The 18,982-nt window shown below is 40.1% G+C and overlaps 2 protein-coding genes across 5 annotated transcripts in view; one reads left to right on the top strand and one right to left on the bottom strand.

Annotated features, from left to right (window-relative positions):
• The window catches only part of ston2 (stonin 2), a 31,676-nt gene extending 27,886 nt beyond the window's left edge, over positions 1-3,790 (top strand). For all 3 annotated transcript variants that reach the window (XM_010878600.5, XM_034297357.1, XM_010878601.5), the window contains one exon: positions 952-3,790. In XM_010878600.5, the coding sequence (XP_010876902.2) occupies positions 952-1,041 (90 nt within the window). In that variant the 3' untranslated portion in view covers positions 1,042-3,790. The remainder of the gene's footprint in view (positions 1-951) is intronic.
• A 2,760-nt stretch (positions 3,791-6,550) lies between these two features.
• On the bottom strand, positions 6,551-18,648 carry LOC105015439 (thyrotropin receptor). 2 transcript variants are annotated; one of them, XM_010878602.3, is made up of 11 exons: positions 18,306-18,648; positions 17,818-17,889; positions 17,421-17,495; positions 16,595-16,669; positions 15,730-15,804; positions 14,816-14,893; positions 14,421-14,489; positions 10,713-10,790; positions 10,294-10,482; positions 7,179-8,265; positions 6,551-6,886 (listed from the first exon to the last, which is right to left on the bottom strand). In XM_010878602.3, exons 1-11 carry the CDS (start codon positions 18,473-18,475, stop codon positions 6,656-6,658), a joined length of 2,199 nt encoding a protein of 732 aa, XP_010876904.2. In that variant the 5' UTR covers positions 18,476-18,648; the 3' UTR covers positions 6,551-6,655. The 2 variants fall into 2 exon arrangements, with proteins under 2 accessions (XP_010876904.2, XP_010876907.2); XM_010878605.4 differs by lacking the exons at positions 15,730-15,804; positions 16,595-16,669; positions 17,421-17,495; positions 17,818-17,889; positions 18,306-18,648 and adding an exon at positions 15,236-15,410.
• Positions 18,649-18,982: the final 334 nt, after the last annotated feature.

The following is an 18,982-nucleotide window of genomic DNA, read 5'->3' as shown; positions in this document are numbered from 1 at the left end:
AAAGGAATCTGCAAGAGCATCAAGTTTCATATATGTAGTGATTTACTAATGTCACTAAGTTTCTATCGAAGAAATATCTAAATAATGGACTCTCACATCATCCAACTTACTGTATGGGCTATGATCACCACCTTGTGGCTAGAGACAACAATAACTTTCTTACTGGGGTCCACTTGCTAGTCACTCCTTCCCTTTCTTCTACCTTTCCTCTCTCTTCTCTTACCGTTCTCCCACTTTTCTTTCCTTAGTTTTTAGCCGGAGAGAGGGACTGCTAACTTACTTAAGGCCTGCTAACTAGCATTTTTATACAACACAAGTGCACTGCCCCATTAGTTACAAAGAATGGAAATGTCTCCTTTCTCGATTCTCAACAACCCTTATAGGACAGCTGTTAGTCTTCTTGTGATTACATCTTTGGGCCATTAACTGAATCCTGAGATGACAAGGTTACAAAACAAATATCATGTCTGCTCTTAAGCAAGGCAAAAAATATAGTTTTATAAACCTCACACCACTTGTGTGAATATGACTCAGTCGGGCCGATTGTTTAACTCCTGTTTGCAACAGTGCCTTGGGATCCAAGAGAGGTTGACTTGAATTGGCTCCTTACCGCCAGGGGTGGATATTGAACAGGGCTGCCTTGTCTCATCACACCCTAGCATCCCCTTGTGGTTGGTCAGGCACCTGCGTGCATGAATGTGGTTGTTGGGCTGGGAAGCAAGCAGCGTGAAACCAAACAGAACAGCTTGACGAGATGTGCATCGGAGGGCACGTCTCGAACTTGGACTCCCCACACCTGCTGGGGAGTTGTTGTACTGAGGCAGGACCATAATCGTGAATTGGTAGGAACACCATAAAAAGAATTAAAGAGCAATATCAGCAACCTGTCGTTAAAATTTGACCTTGTGTTTTCCTGCTTGACCATATTATTCCTCCTGTCCCCCCCCCCAGGTGCCAATAGAACTGAAGGCAGATGGTGTTTCAGAGAGCAGCAGCCCTACACTGGAACCAGAGATGCCTGGAGATTGTTCACAGCAGTGAACACATAAACAGAAAGACTGGATGGAGGGAAGGGAGAAAATTACTGCTTTTTTTTTACAAGGGAGGGGAGAAATGTCACTTTTTGCACTTTGAAGAACTGGACAGGAAGATGGTGGGCCAAGGACTCGTTTGGTCACATACTGGCCATAACGGTTTGATACCTGGATATAAACTAGACAGACAGGTTTCAGACTTGTGCTGGGCATGAAATCATATTTTACTATCAATAACCATTTTGAGTATTGCTTTACCTTAAATAACAGTATTTCAATGTTTGGCTTGTTATCATTCGTTCTTACCGCCAGTAAGCGGATCCAAACTGTTAGAACTGCTAAATGCTTGCAAGGGGCTTTGGGTTCATGCGTATAATTTTGAGCCATTAACAGGGCCTGAGAGGTAACGCTGGTGCAGAATGAGCTCACTGTCATGTACTTATGTGCCACAAATTATGATTGTCAGAAACTGACCCCTGAAAGTAAAAACTGCCATTGAATCAATTGAAAACACTTGGTCATGAAGGAGAATATATAAAAATATTTTGATATAGAGGAACATAAGTTATTCAAAGAATAAAAAGACAAACATGTGGTACAATGTGGAAATGAATACAAATGATCGAAGTAAATGTAGAAATGAATGAAAATGCTGACAGTTATTTAAGGTATTTAAGGGAAGTATCATTGAAAAGTATAGAACAGTCAGAAGAGAGAATAGATTTGGCCAGCATGGTGTTACTGAGGGACAACAATTCATTTTGTATTGCTAATGGATTAACCTAACCTGGCGGCCTTTTCATTTTGGTATACAACACAACAATGTAACAGAACGTTCAGTTACAAATGTATTGTGTAAAACTGATATGATTGTCTGTGAGAGTCGAGAGACATTTTGAGTACTTTGGGGATTTGTTTTAAGATGTTGCAAAGCCAGACATTTAAACCAGGGACTTGAGATGGCTGAAGAACTTGCACAGGATTAGAGTAATTGAAGTTATTGAGGCTGTAGAGTGGATTTCCTACACTCTAAGGTTTGTCAAATCGCTAGATAACATGCTCTTACAATATGTGACAATGTAACTGCATGTTGCCAAATGTTACACAGTAGTATGCCACACTACTGCCAGCTGTCAAAACTAGAGAATTCGGTGCAGTTAGAATGATGGCCATTTAACCAAAGTAAATGGCCATCAAAGCTGGCGCTAACTAGAAATATTTTACAGTATTAATGGCCAACTGTTGTCACTGATCTGTGACTGTTCTGTTCTATAGCCATTTACAGAATTTCAAAGCTAGTGTTTGATTAACAAAATGTATGTTTAGTTGAGTACCACAATTGGGTAGATTCCTGGAAGTGCTCCTGCATATGTAATGAGTCTATCTTACATGAGACAAGACAACTATGACATCACTAGAAAAAAGTATTGTACTGAAGTATGTAGCGAACAGTATAGCCACAAGTGTACTTTAATACCAACTGGTTCTATGCATTTTCTGCAGGTTTTATTTTCAGTGTGACAAGAGTTTTGCACTGTTTAGTATTCTTCTGAATACACTTATGTTCAGTCAGTCAGGAGTGGGGTAAGAATATGTGCCCTCTGGTTTTCTCTTGCAAAGTCTCAAGTTATTTCAAAAGGCCTTACCGGTATGTATCTTGGTCCTGTCAGATCAAATGGTTGTCTACACATGAGTTAACTGTCATAACATTTATTGTCCATCATGCAAAGTAATACACCTAACAACAACAACAAACTTTAGTTTGGCTGTACTTTGCAATCTAATGAATACTACTAAGCATTCTTTAAGGACAGTGATGTTGCTTGGTGATAGTTTGCATTTTTATTTTTCTATATTTGTACAATGTGCGTACTACTAATATTAACTCAATGTGAACAAGATACTGTATGAACAGAAAATATATGCTGCAATGGACACTGTCTAAAGGTTTACAGATGTAAATTCTAGCTCATTACAGTAGAATATTGTTGTCTTTTAGTTGGCACAATGGGTGCAAAAAAGACTCCTTAGAAAACTTGAAGAATATGTAGTCTGTTAGCAGAGGGAATTTTACACTTGAAAGCACAATAAAAATAATGCAAATCTACTGTTAATAGGAATTTCTGTGTTAGATGAATTTATTCTAGAGGCTAAATAAGTTTTGGAACAATCTTTCAAAAAATTTACACAGCAAATTGAGTGGAATTATAGAAAATAGTTCAGTTTATAATAGTTTTTCATAGAGAAAAAAACGAAATGCATTTTTACAGCAGGTTATGTACAGATCTGGTTGGAAAACTAGTCTGAACAATTATAAACAACAGAATATTTGAATTATTTTAAAAACACTGAGATATCTATGTTGAAAAGCTATTATTATTTTACATTTTTTTACAAGCCCAGTACATTTCAATGGTTAAAAAAGTGAACTTCTTAGGGGTAAACATTATGCTTGTACAGTCATGATGATAACAAATCATGTAATCTGACAATGTAACATTTTCTTCTTCATGACATTTTGATTAAATGGTTGGGTTGTGCTAAAAAATATGCATTTTGGGAGATGGGATCATCCTGTTCAGTAACATGGCTTTGTGTTATGTACATTTCAACTGTTTAAATCTTTAGCGGCAATAATAAATTGATAAGATCTGTTCTTTTGACAGATCCAAGTGGAGTACTTAAGACGGGTTAAGAGGTATATTTGATAAAAATGTTGGTACTTCAAACAAAATTAAATATATTTTTCTCGACTATTGATTTTGTACTTATCTGTACTTAACTCAAGAAGAGTGGGCATTCTTCAAAGAAAATTATCAAAAGTGAATGCAAACCAGCAAAGGAACCTGGCAAGCCTTCAGCCGGCCCGCAATTAAAAGTAATACTTTTTCTTTTTACCTTCACTGGACTTGAACCCTGTTGTCCCACATGAGAGGTGTCCTTAACCACTACAACACTGTGCTATATGTTTACCCAGTGACTGTATAGCATCTTGACATTAGATCGTTCTATCACACATTAACATCATGCCAATTTTTCAAAAATATTTCTTATTAAGCTTACCTCCACCACAAATGTTAAACTTTTGCCACTGGCTGTTTTAACTAGTATCTACTAACTTACTACTTGGAATAGTCATCAGAATTGAGCAATTGCTAGCGGGAGTGAAGCAGACCTATACACTGCCAAAGCTATTAAAATTCATGACATAATAACATTAGTTTTTCTTTCATTTGTGAATGACACTGGTACAACAACTATCAATATAGGTGACGATAACTCTTTCGTCAAGTGAATAGATGTGAGAATCACGGAAACCCCTACTATTTTACTGCCCAAGGGGTTTTCATCTAGCCTATATTACCCCCCAAAACATGCACGGATGCAAACTTAAAAAATCCACCAGAAATAGTTGCAGTAAACACTTTTATTTTAAGCTTACTACAACATAGCTACTGAAGGTTGTAGCCAGCAAATCTTTGATCCATCCTGAACAGATCCTATGCATAAATTGTTTTGACTGTGATGAGAATCAAATGCAGGACTTATTGTTCACAGGTCAGCGTCTCTAACCACTACCCTATTTAATAAGAGCTGACCCAGCTGACATTTTTATTTCAACACTATTATCTCTCAATGCATTTTATTGAGTTTTGGCACTCTGGAGCAAAGTGGCATTGTTATGAAATTCTATGCATTTAATTTGGGAGACCATTTATGTGGAGTTTGATTGGGGATCTTTAATCAGGGACTGAGGTTGCTTTTGTAATTTTGCATCAACCAACTTCAACAACCAATGACAACCCTTGACATAACCTGAGTTTTGCTTCGATAAATCTACAACCGAATCTCAAAGCAAACCTCTCACATGGGCCTTGTCTGTCATCAATAATGTGCTTCTCTTAAAAAGATGCAGGCCTAAAAGCGATGCCTTGGGGGAAACTGGCTTTATGTACTCAACACATGCCTCTTAGCCTTGGTATCAAGCGTAACATCACTAAGATCTGATAAAGATTATAAAAAATACATAAACAGTTGAAAAATACCAATTAGCACAGTCTGGGAAATAAAACTTCTGGAATTGTTGTTGTTTTATATACATGGATGAGCACTACACAAACCAAATATTATGGCGGCACAGAGTTGTGGACAGAGTTGTGGACACATTTGGATCTAAAGATCGAAGCACTAAGTAACAAAAGTTTTACATTGCAAATCACCTATTCACTTACAGGAGCTTCTTTCAGATGAACGAGTTATGTTTAAGGTATCAAAAACAACCAAACATGCTGCCAAATGAATAGGCTTCAATACAATTTGTGGAGACGACTTCAATGTAGAAATTAAACATCCTGATGCGTGGAATTTAGAGCGGTCAAGTAACTCAAGGGAATTACTGTGCCCAAACCAACCCTCAACTTTATTGCGTTATTGGAACTACAACTTGATTCGTGTTGTGGTGAGATGAGACAAAAATTAAAAACTTTTTTTGGCCACGCACATCATTTGCGTGTTTGGCGACAAAACTTGACTGTATACAAGGAAAAGACTCTGACATTCACTCTAAAATATGGTGGTGGATCATTGATTCTTTGGGGCTGTTTGTGACTAGTGGCTCAGGGGTTCTTGTCAAGATTGATGGCATTGATCGAAATTAATGTCATTATCAACACAGAAATGGTTGCAAGACCACAAAATTAGGGTTTTACAATGGCCATCACATTATCTGTAGTCTTAATTGAAGACTATCAAGGGTCTTGAAATGTGCCACATGGAGTGGTCTAACATCCCTCCAAAAATGTGCACCAACCTCGTCAGACCTTACCGGAACAGTCTCAGTGCTGTTACCCATTCCAGAGGAAAAATATTTAGTTTAGGGGTGCCAATCATTTTGAAACCTATATCCTTCTACCCATTAAAATGTTTTTTGGTTTAAGAAATTATTGTGTTGAAATAAATGTATATGGCTACCCCGTCAGGTTGAAGCCAAAATATGACTAATTGTGTTAAATTTTTGCATAAACCTTTCCCAGTTTCATAGGTTGCCAATACATCTTGAGTAGACTGTATATACAGGCAAAAACCACGATCTCACTAATGACCAACTGATCATTACAATACACACCAGATCACTTCAGATGATAAAAACTTGCAAGAAATAAATTAAAAAGCGATTTCATATTTCCAACATCAATTCCAACATTCCCAAACTGGGTTGTTCACCACAGATTCAGACTTTATTCTGACCGAATACATGGTGGTCTTCATGAAAGATTATGGAACCCAGTTTAACTAGTGTATGAATATACAGCTCCGGAAAGAATTAAGAGACCACTGCACCTTTTTCTTTCCTTTCCAAAAAAGTCAAAAATTAAGGTTTTGAGTGAGGACCAGAAGGGTTAAAATTAAGAGACCACTGCAAACTGAACGCTTCTGTTCCTAACTCAAAAGCTTTACTTTTCAACTTTTTTGGAAAGGAAAGAAAAAGGTGCAGTGGTCTCTTAATATTTTCCAGAGCTGAAATCTATGAATGCAACCTATCTTTGCTACAGATGTAATACATACTAGAGCTTGAAAACTCCATGGGTCCCTCATGTTAGACAAGCTTCTCCTTGGTGTCTCTACACTCTCTGCCTCTGTGGAATTCCAGGACTTGAGAACCCTTGGCTCTTCCTTCCCCCAGCGGTGCTGCTCATCATGGCCTGTGCTCCTCGGTAGAGCTGGGCCTGGCGTTGACAAAGACCCACGCGACTCAGCAGCATCAAGACATCACCGTGGAAGGCCCGCGTCAGGATGCCATACAGGAATGGGTTGGCACATGAGTTCAACGGGTAAAACAACACCAGAAGTACCTGGAGGAAGATATGGACCAATAAGATGAGTCAGTGAATAAAGATAATTGGACAACGGTAGAGAATAAGAAAAATGAGTAGGTGAATGAAAATTATCACAATGATTATTAGAGGATAGATGACGAGGAAAAATAAGTAAATGAAAATCAGGACGATGAGAGGATAGAAGGAAGGAGAGGTGAAAAGTGCCTCAAGATCATGAAGATAATCGGAGGATGCATGAAGATGATGAGGACGGGTGAAGATGATGAAGAGGTGATATTTAGATAAAGAGAGGGGTGACATGGAGAACCTTGGAGTCGGTGACGGTGATGAGTGGGCGGTGCAGCACAGCGGAAAGGCCAAAGAAGGAGATGGGACCCAGACACAGGAAGTTGGTGAAGATGAGCACAGCCATGCGCTTCGCCATGCTGGCGTCCCCTTGGCTGGAAAGGTGCTGCGGGTTGTGCACCATGCAATAGATGTGCACATAGCACATGCACACCACCACAAATGCCAGTATATTCAGCACCAGCAGGGTTACCACGTAGACTGTTGCGGCGGTCGAGTCTGTGTCCATGGGCAGACAGATGCTAACCCTTTGGTAGCTGCTAACACCAGCTAGTGGTAGTATGGCTAGCACCAAGCACAGCAACCAACCGCCTAGCATTAGCACGGCCACGTGGCGTAGTCGCAATTTCCTTTCGGGCCTCATAGCAACCGTGATGGCATGCCAGCGCTGGAGAGTAATGGCGGTCAGCGTGTACACTGACAGCTCGCAGGCGAACACTGTGAGCGCCCCAGCCAGTTGACACCCGGTGCCAGTCTGCCAGTCGATGGCGTAGAGGTGGTACTGGGAGCGCGTATGGAGGTCCACGGATGCGATGAGCAGAAGGTAGGTGCCCATGCAGAAGTCCGCCAAGGCCAGATTGCACAGGAGGAAGCGAGTAATGGTCAGTTTGAAATGACTGGTCAGCATGATGAATAGGACCAGGAGGTTAGCTAGGACTGCTAAAAGGCTGACCAGCCAGACAGACACCCGCAGGAACCCCAGGCTCATCACATCTTCGCAGGGGTTGAAAGCGTCAGGTAGAGGGGTGCAGGGAACACTCTGGTCCTCCAGGTCATCGTCACACAGGGTGTAGTCGAAACCTTCTTCTGGGCCTTCCGTGGGGAACACTATGTAAAGGGCATCACTAAAGCACTTGCCTGATGGGGAACAACTGTAACTATCGGAGTAGTACTGGTTGTCACGGGGGTAGAACCTGCTGCCGGTGGCGTCGGAGTCAAGGGGGGAGGGGCTGAGCCACTCGTAGGCCTCATGGGTGGTCCCAGAAGACCTCTTGGATCGCTGACGTCTGGCAGAGCGGGTCAGGTTGCAGATGACCGACTCGACGTGTCTACAATATTGAATGCATCCACGTGAGCATGGACGCAGAGGAAGAAGCTAATAGGTTAAAGAAGTGCCTTCACTCAGCCAACAATTACTGTGCACTGTAAACATGCTGATCACCAAATATACAGGTGCTGGTCATATAATTAGAATATCATCAAAAAGTTTATTTATTTCAGTAATTCCATTCAAAAAGTGAAACTTGTATATTATATTCATTCATTACACACAGACTGATATATTTCAAATGTTTATTTCTTTTAATTGTGATGATTATAACTGACAACTAATGAAAATCCCAAATTCAGTATCTCAGAAAATTTGAATATTACTTAAGACCAATACAAAAAAATAATGTTTTTGAAATGTTGGCCAACTGAAAAGTATGAACATGAAAAGTATGTACAGCACTCAATACTTAGTTGGGGCTCCTTTTGCCTGCATTACTGCAGCAATGCGGCGTGGCATTGAGTCAATCAGTCTGTGGCACTGCTCAGGTGTTATGAGAGCCCAGGTTGCTCTGAAAGTGGCCTTCAGCTCTTCTGCATTGTTGGGTCTGGCGTATCGCATCTTCCTCTTCACAATACCCCATAGATTTTCTATAGGGTTAAGGTCAGGTCAGTTTGCTGGCCAATTAAGAACAGGGATACCATGGTCCTTAAACCAGGTACTGGTAACTTTGGCACTGTGTACAGGTGCCAAGTCCTGTTGGAAAATGAAATCTGCATCTCAATAAAATTGGTCAGCAGCAGGAAACTTCCTGGTAGACAGCTGCGTTGACCTTGGACCTCAGAAAATACAATGGACCAACACCAGCATTTGACATAGCACCCCAAACCATCACGGACTGTGGAAACTTTACACTGGACTTCAAGCAACGTGGATTCTGTGCCTCTCCTCTCTTCCTCCAGACTCTGGGACCTTGATTTCCAAAGGAAATGCAAAATTTACTTTCATCAGAAAACATAACTCAGCAGCAGTCCAGTCCTTTTTGTCTTTAGCCCAGGCGAGACGCTTCTGATGCTGTGTCTTGTTCAAGAGTGGCTTGACACAAGGAATGTAACAGCTGAAACCCATGTCTTGAAGCACTGACTCCAGCTGCAGTCCACTCTTTGTGAATCTCCCCCACATTTTTGAATGGGTTTTGTTTCACAATTTCTCCAGGGTGCGGTTATCCCTGTTGCTTGTACACTTTTTACTACCACATCTTTTCCTTCCCTTCGCCTCTCTATTAATGTGCTTGGACACAGAGCTCTGTGAACAGCCAGCCTCTTTAGCAATGACCTTTTGTGTCTTGCCCTCCTTGTGCAAGGTGTCAATGGTTGTCTTTTGGACATCTGTCAAGTCAGCAGTCTTCCCCATGATTGTGTTGCCTACAGAACTAGACCGAGAGACATTAATTAGCTGATTAAAGTGTGGCACCAGGTGTCTTCAAAATTGAACTTTTTCACAATATTCAAATTTTCTGAGATACTGGGTTTTCATTAGTTGTCACTTATAATCATCACAATTAAAAGAAATAAACACTTGAAATATATCAGTCTGTGTGTAATGAATGTATACATTATACAAGTTTCACCTTTTGAGTGGAATTACTGAAACAAATCAACTTTTTGATGATATTCTAATTATATGACCAGCACCTGTGCAGTACTGTTTATGCATGGATTCACTGTGAAACTCAATCAATTCAGGATAAAGAGCCACAAAAAGCAACATTTTGTAATGGGAAACTATATCTTGTATCTGAAACATAAAAGGTGTAAACATGAAACAGAAAAAGGGAAAGGTTTAAGTCATTAATTCCTGAAGTATCTCTGTTTAAGGCTCTGTAATGGTGACTGAGCCGGCGATTCACTTCTCATCAGAACCAGTTGATGAGCAGAATTAGAGAGGAATGGAGTTAGGCCCTACACTTTTGGAATACACGACATACACTGACTTCTAAGATCAAAGAATATGTACCGCATCAATATTTGAGGAGGATAAAACAAATGGAGACAAGCTGTTTTTGGGGTATCTTTCCCCTTCTTACCCTCTTTTCCTCTTCAGTTTGCTCAGCCCACAGCAATGACTAGGGTAGGTGAGCTCAGCGCTCTGTAGATGCTGGAAGGCCCTCAGTGGAGGTAGTTTCTTGAGGGACCAAGTGTTTTTAGCCCTCAGTTTTTCAACGGCCTCCAGTCCCATGGTGGGTAAGGAGCTCACTCTGGACTCAGAAATGTCTCTGAGAGGGAGGAGGAGAGGGCGGTGGAATGCACTTTCCCAGCTCACAACAATACCCAACTACCGTGACAAAATCATGTTATTTTCGGCACTTTTGCTGAATGAAAAACATGTTTTGACGAGTTTATTGAAAAGGCTATTAAAAGGGTGAACTTTGACATGGTTGCGTTTTTTTTACGTGTGTAATTTATTCATGAAGTGGTACTTGAAGAGTAAAAGCCTTTCACTCACAAAAGACTTGGCCCGCTGATCACGCCAAAAAATGTCCTCTCATCTAAACGTACCAGAGCCAAGTTCTTATTCAGGAACCTGTAGAGAGCAGAATGAGGAAAAGAGAGGAACCAGAATGGAAGACAGTCAGTGAGGGGCTGGATGTAACCGTTTGCTGCTCTTTGATGCCTGTAATCAGGGTTGCGGTCAGGATTTTGTACAGTGGGGGAAATTAGATGTCATTCACAATTCAGCATTCAAACTATTCCTGGCATTGACTGTTCTCACAATTGTGCTGGGCCTCTCAAATTTCCACTCAGATGCTGCCTTCATACCTTCATGTGGGATGTGGGAATTTACCAGCAGTAAAGTCCTACATTTTGTTTTGGATGCGGCTTGGCTAATGTTCAATAAGCCTCCAGTTGACAGAACTTTGCTCTCACAAATTGGCCAAATATTTGGAAATATTCAGCGAGGTATGTAAATATAAGTTTCTCCCTATATTAACCAACCCTAAACTTTCACCTTAACTGTACTTTTTAAATTATTTTGAATTGACATTCTAATTACTTGCATTGGCATTTGCTTTCATCCTAGAATTTTTGACAGTTATCTTTGCTGAATGAAGCAACTCTCTCCAGCTTTGAGTCGCAGTGTAGATATGATTGTCAGACTCCTGTTGAACAACACATAGGATTTGAAGCAGCCCAGTAGTGGCTGCTTCAAATTTGCAGTAATAATAAATAATTTCCAGAAGAGTTTAACCATTTCTATTGTTCATCCAGTATGATTTGCGGCAAATCATAATCTCCTGCAAATTACACTATGTCCCCTTTTAATATGAACTAAATCTGCCTAGAGTAAATATAGTCTGCATCTATAGCTATTATTCTTGCAAAACGTCCAAGGTCACCTTTTGGGAGAATTAAGCGGGTGCTCAAGATGATAGATGAGTTTCCTCATTATTAATGACTATTAATTAGAAGTTGAGTGAATTTGTGATAAATTCCTATCAGACTTTTGACTCTAAAGGGACAGTGTCTGTGACATGCTAAGCTAGTTATTTTTTGTTTGGTTTTCACATAAATAAAACTCAAACAAAACAGAGAAATTGAATACTTAACACTACAACAAGTAGCATCAGCCCATGATGAATAACAAAAGTAAATGACAAAAACATGGATAGTTTTACAGGGATTTGGTCAAGCATCCCACCCGTCACTAACAAAAAGGATGTAGTCACCTTTTTCTCTTAACAACGAAACACAAAACGGGGGTGAGAACCAGGTGGGTGTGGCACCAGGAGATCTCTTACAGCAGAGAATGACCCTGAACAGTTGAAGGATTTGTCTGGTTAAGTTTGGCTGGTGTGCATTTCAAAATAACAATATTCTGAAAAGCCATAATCCAACAAATATGAAAAGCAGTAAAAAAAGTATACTTTCTGCCGTCTGGTTAAAAGAGTCTAGCTAAAAGAGCATGAGTCAAATTATAATGATGATTAATTGATATGGATGTAACACTGACACTCATCAGTCTTGACAGTACAGATCATAATCATGTCACTCCAAAATGTATATAACATAACAATCCCAAAATGCATGCATAATGGCACATCCAGCAATATTCATATGAATGTGCAGTTTTCTTTTTTCTAAAGAGCATGACATAGCATTCTTAGCTGCTTTGTTTAAATAACAAAGTAGCTAAAGACAGAGAGAACAGTAGTGGGGACGGCCTTGTTTAGATCCACGCTGTAATAGAAACAAACTGGCAGGTGCATCTGTCACCTAAGCAGTGAGGTATTATATCATGTTTCTATCATTTAGATGAATCTAGGATCCAAATTACTCAGAAACAATCCGGATGGTTTAATGCGTTTTCAGTATTTAGTGACATTAGGCGCAGATTGTAAGCCATGTCACAGTATGCAGTTTTCAGGCAATATCTCTTTACCAAATCCAGTATGGTCATGACTCAATAAAAACATCAGAAGTTCAATTTGCGTGGCCAATTATTTTGCATACAGCTCAGCATCAGAGGCAGGTTGTTAACTCAAGCATTTCTTTTCCCTTTTCAATACAAGTAAATAAAACTCCCTGTGAAACAACTGATGGCAAAATAAAGGAGTCCAGAATCATATTTCACACTTCGAGTAATACAGCTTAGTGGGGGACTCTTATCAGGGCTTACGTATGGTATTCATTATTACCAGGGCCTTCGTATGGTATTCAGTATTACCAGGGCCTTCGTATGGTATTCAGTATTACCAGGGCCTTCGTACGGTATTCAGTATTACCAGGGCCTTCGTACGGTATTCAGTATTACCAGGGCCTTCGTACGGTATTCAGTATTATCAGGGCCTTCGTACGGTATTCAGTATTATCAGGGCCTTCGTACGGTATTCAGTATTATCAGGGCCTTCGTACGGTATTCAGTATTATCAGGGCCTTCGTATGGTATTCAGTATTATCAGGGCCTTCGTATGGTATTCAGTATCATCAGGGCCTTCGTATGGTATTCAGTATCATCAGGGCCTTCGTATGGTATTCAGTATCATCAGGGCCTTCGTATGGTATTCAGTATCATCAGAGCCTTCGTATGGTATTCAGTATCATCAGGGCCTTCGTATGGTATTCAGTATCATCAGGGCCTTCGTACGGTATTCAGTATCATCAGGGCCTTCGTACGGTATTCAGTATTATCAGGGCCTTCGTACGGTATTCAGTATCATCAGGGCCTTCGTACGGTATTCAGTATCATCAGGGCCTTCGTACGGTATTCAGTATTATCAGGGCTTTCGTACGGTATTCAGTATTATCAGGGCCTTCGTACGGTATTCAGTATTACCAGGGCCTTCGTACGGTATTCAGTATTACCAGGGCCTTCGTATGGTATTCAGCATTACCAGGGCCTTCGTATGGTATTCAGTATTACCAGGGCCTTCGTATGGTATTCAGTATTACCAGGGCCTTCATATGGTATTCAGTATTACCAGGGCCTTCGTATGGTATTCATTATTACCAGGGCCTTCGTATGGTATTCAGTATTATCAGGGCCTTCGTATGGTATTCAGTATTATCAGGGCCTTCGTATGGTATTCAGTATTACCAGGGCCTTCGTTTGGTATTCAGTATCATCAGGGCCTTCGTATGGTATTCAGTCCTACTATTCTCCCACTGCTCCTTGCTGATAAGCAAAAAAAACCTTGTCCTGTTGGTTTATCAGGGGGATAAACCCCTGGTTTGACCATACAGAATTGTTGATATGGCATTGCTTTAAATGTGATTCCTCCTTCCTCCCTCCCTGTTGAATGAAAAGCCTATTGACAAGCTATAGTATCCTGTACTAACAAGGCAGCATTTACTTTGAAGTAACATTACATCCAGTACTAATTAACAATACTAGTACTACTATAATACAATACTACTGCTAGTCCACAGTCAGGGCAGTTCAATCATGTTAATTAAAGCAGGCATTTCTCCAGCCCCATCCCTCAGCCCATTCTATCAGCTGAACTATTGTTACTTGGCCTCATGCTAGTTAGCAATGTAGTTTAGTTCCCAGTGTCGACCGTTCCAAGGCTCAGTTAAAGTTTTAATAACTTTAAAGAAAATGTTATCAATCAGGTGAACTCTTTCTTCTGCCATCAGAATCAAAAGATTACAGCAATTGGAAAATGGATTGAAGAGAGGTTTGTTAGTGTTAGGCTTTAACAGATCAACATACACTTCATCCAGTCTGGTTCCATTGAAAGCGTAGGGTTGGATGTCCGTCAGGCCATTGCTGTTCAGACTCCTGTTGAACAACACATAGGATTGCTTTAAGTTACAGAGATACACCACCTTCTTCTCAACTTCGTAATTTCTTCTGTTACACAGCCATCTGGCCAGAGATGTATTCTATGCCTAGATACTGTAGGTTGCCCTGACTGCCCCACTTTATATAACAGTGATACTCTGATACAGTATGTGATTTCACTCACAAGAGTAGGGTTGTTTACTTAGTATGTTAGCAATCCTATGATAATCAAATAGGCCACGCTGAAATGACAAGCATAGGACGATATACACAGCAGAAGAAAACACTAGGCTCATAACCAAAGAAAGCTGTTCACTCCTCACAAGTTGATTTCAGTCTCTGAGATCCCATTGAATGAGTTGGCAGGTATGACTTTGATGAAGAGGTTGTCTACTATTTCCCTGGAAGAGTGAGAGACATGAAAAAGAGATAGGAATATATTTATACACAGTCTGTCTGTGAAATACTGTTCATCAACCAATCCCAACGGCCTGTCTTTATTCAGGCAACAACGCAGCAGCGTCGCATTGTAAACAGCGTTTAATCACTGGATCAACTACAGTTGCTACCAGAGAACATCAGACAGCCAGCGAAGCACTTTCCTTCAACATCTCCATGGTGATGGTGATCAGACAGTGACAGAGATACTACTGGCCTATCTCTGACACAATCGACCGTATCCATTGCCTCAATCGGTTGCAGTAGCAAGACATGGTGGAAGGAGACAGTGTGACTTATCTTACCGTTCCATCTTATAGCAGCGTTCTCCCCCTCTCTCAAATGCCACTTGGTTTTGGAGTTGTCCTGGTTCTGCCCACGCAGGCCTGACCTCTTCTGGGATTTCTGATGACAATTCTGGCCAGGCTGGTGCCTTGGTCATCATGTTTTTTTCATCATCTCCATGTTTTTTTTGCCCTACGTCTTATTGTGTCGAGGGCAGTACATGAATGAATCCTCTCCTGAAAGTGCCGGGAGGGACGTGTTTCCCAATCCTGGTCCTGAGGACTCCAAGGGGTGCAAATCTGGTGTGTGAGTGCTTGGGCAAAAATGTGCACCACTTTGGGTCCCGAGGACCAGGATTCAGACACACTGCGGTAGGGTGTTAGTATTCTTGTCTATAACCAGGCTCCCCAAAATGGGAATGGGCCAACAACGAGTTCCCCAAAATGCATCGTTAACATTGACGCACGAAATGTATGCACAAACATCCAGATGTACAAACAAGCAGTATACTTACAGGATGAATTCGTCGCTCATAGAGTGGATCTGGCCCAGGGCAGGAAAGGTCACCAGGCCAGTGTTGAAGATCCCCCTGCAATGGAACATGTAACAGTCTACCTTAGGGCTATGTCTGGGTGCCAGTCGGTTCATCTTTATGTAGTAGGACACAGCACAGACAGATGTGGGTCCAGGATAGGTAAGGTTGAACACTGGGTGAAACTGGTATTCCAGGGCTAAAGCAAAAAATTGTCTAAGAGGGATTTCACAGATTTTGAACAACTTTATTATTCATCATCATCAGATCCATATTCACCCTTTTCCAATAGATGAAAACTGATGTTTTAGAATTGTCTATAGGCAATCAGAATCTTCAATCTACAATTTTGGGCCTTGAAATTAATTATACTTAACAAGTGATTATTGAAAAACAAGTATAAATACCTTGTGAGTATATTTTACTTTTGTACCCAAAAAGTATTGGCTTGTTTCACACGAACTGAATGTACACTAACATCCTACAGTGGCAAAAGATGATGAACACTATTATGTTCATTTCTTTCTTGTCAATGAATGTCTGAGTGGTTAACATTTCCCCAGCCCCATCCCTCAGCTTTTTAAGAAACAAGGTTTGTTATTGTTTCAACTGCTGATTCACACATTAAGAGTGACAAAAATCTGAAGTACATGCATTCCATTGGTTTCAACCTAGCCTTCTAATATTTTATTTTTAATAGGAAGTCATGTTAAAGAACATGTACTTGACCCAGGTGCATGATCTGTAGTCAAAACAGCCATGACATATTTTATGTTCTCAGTCAACTTACATACCCGGTAGTAAATAATATGGCTTAACACAATGAAAGATTTCTGCCCCCACTTACAGGTACTTTAAGTTCGGAAGATCCTTGAAAGCCTCTGGGTCAATATATGACAGGCTTCTGATACTCCTTATTTCTCTGTTACACAAACACACACAAAGACAGCAAAATAAATATAATGCACATTTTTACATTACAATATTTTTTCCTGCCTCTTACTAATACAGATTTTTTCCTGGTTTGCCCATTACAGTGAGAGCCATAGTTTGCAGATGCTCAATGAATTAGCCCTCTCTTGTTTGCGGAAATTAACACAATCAAAAGATACATGTGTGTACAGTACTTTCAAATTGAATCTCTATAATTCTACAAAACCTGAATCATCCTGAATTCAGTAAGTTCATGTACCCAGAATTATAATTGGTTGTAATGGTGCAATGAATAGGAATCAACGCATAGGGACAGAAAACTCCAACGTAGGGGGGCAGACACTGTTGAGCTTTTTAAACGCTTTTAAGCTTGGTGATTGGTATGGTCATCCTATGTGTTTTATGTTCATTTATTCATTCTTGTTTTATTTTTTTATCTTAAATTAATGTTGCCAATTTAAATTAAATTTGAAGTTTGATTTGATATTTCAGTGACTCAACAAAATCCTATAATGATTAATTCTATTGATTTACCATGTAATTTACATTTCTTTGTCTAATCCTTTTTTCAGTTCCAAACCACATAGATTGGAAACAAACACTGGATCTGAGCTTTTAGTGTCAGTGTTCGCTACACTGTGTAAACCTAAGCTGAGGTACATCCATTTCCAGACGTATAGCCTATTAACAATTATTTTTGACGACTTGAGAAAATCTAGTAGGGTGGCCAGCCTACTTACATGTGGATGGATTTGGGTAGGTTGTGAAAAGAGTGCCTCTCCAGTCTGCTCAGATTTTCATCATCTGAGATGTAACTGAAAAGATATAGACAAGGATAAAGAAAAACTGGTTACAAGACAATATGTGGACCACAGGAAGTGTTTCTGCTGACAGCTAATGGGAATTCTAATTAAAAAAACTTAACAACACAGCAATAAACTATGCAAATTAAAAAAAGAACAGTCCTCTACACACAAACTCTAGAACTTAATTCAATATCTAAATTAATTAATCCTATTCTATAGCTCTCCTGTAGGTCTTATGGAAATGTAATGGATGCACTGCAGTTTATACAACGACGCCAGGCATCACTACATTCTCATTTGCATTTGGTTTATTTTACAAACAGTAACCTACATGTGGGAGATGTTTACCAAGTTCGCGAAGGCATCCTGAGGTATGGAGGTTAGTCTTGTCCCCACAAGCCACCTGTTGTTAAATACATAACACATTGTATTGTATAGCGCTGGACGTTTTATTTGTTTTGTGCGTGTAACACTAGGAAGGATAATCTGCTAACTGAACAAACAATGCCTTCACCTTGTCAATCTACAGACACTATGTGGATAAAAATGATATGATATAATTGTCAGTTTAACAGATAGCGAGAGAGAAGAGCTCTTACAATAGGATCAATAATGTCGACAATTTCAGTTACCGCAAAAAAGCTTCGCAATTCCTAGACTGCATGTTTAAATTAAAACATCATAACGTGTAGGATATATGTAATACCTGTTAACGATTCTTTAAATGTCCGTCTGTTATACAGCATTATTTAACCAGGCTCATTTCGACTGAGTCACAGGGAAGATAAAACAAAAAGTACCAACAACTTCAGAACTTACAACTGTTTGGTGCTGGGGTGGAATGCAGGCAAGACATCATTGTCGAAGCATGACACTGTATGTGTAATGCTCCATTTGGTGCAGTCGCAAGATGATGGGCAAATGTGCAAAATATCGGTTTTCACCAGTGAAGTGAAAAAAAGTAAAAGAAATCGAAAATGAAGATTCATTTTCAATATATTGCTATGTGGAGCTCCTCTGTACTATTAAAAGACAGACATTGAATGCATATTTGACGTGCTGAAGTTCATCCAGTGTCGAGATATAAAAAAAATGTTTTTCAAAGGTGTATTTGCCTGGATAGCGCGATTCGAATCTCAGGTAGACATCTGTGTCCTCCGCAGTAAACCGACTTCAACACTGAGTGAGGCGTTGTGGCCGCGTTCCAGTAATACAATTAATCTTGGGGGCGTTGAAGACGTCGAATAACAAGTCCTAAGGATAGAGAGTAACTTCTATCCTTTGGGTAACACGTTAGGCTACATCCGGAAAAAAATGCCAAAAACTTTCCCTACTGCATTCGCCAACAGCCAGTTAGATCAAGGAAGACCACTACAGTGGATGAGAGAAGAAAGCTTACCATAACAGAAAAAACTATTGCCTGATGGATTTGGGACACTCTCCAGGAAATTGGAGTGGATGTGTAAGCCACAACCATCCGCAAAAGACTTCGCTAG

The sequence above is a fragment of the Esox lucius genome, chromosome 15, assembly GCF_011004845.1.
Source record: "Esox lucius isolate fEsoLuc1 chromosome 15, fEsoLuc1.pri, whole genome shotgun sequence".
Taxonomy (NCBI): Eukaryota; Metazoa; Chordata; class Actinopteri; order Esociformes; family Esocidae; genus Esox; species Esox lucius.
Note: the sequence above shows the minus strand (reverse complement) of the source record. Positions and strands in the feature narration are given on the sequence as shown.

Coding starts and splice junctions, on each gene's coding strand:
- LOC105015439 (XM_010878602.3), bottom strand. CDS start 18,475: ATGAATCTTCATTTTCGATTTCTTTTACTTTTTTTCACTTCACTGGTG. Junction 10,483..10,712: donor ATCAGCGGGCCAAGTCTTTT/GTGAGTGAAAGG, acceptor CCTCCCTCTCAG/AGACATTTCTGAGTCCAGAG. Junction 8,266..10,293: donor AAACTGAAGAGGAAAAGAGG/GTAAGAAGGGGA, acceptor TCAATATTGTAG/ACACGTCGAGTCGGTCATCT.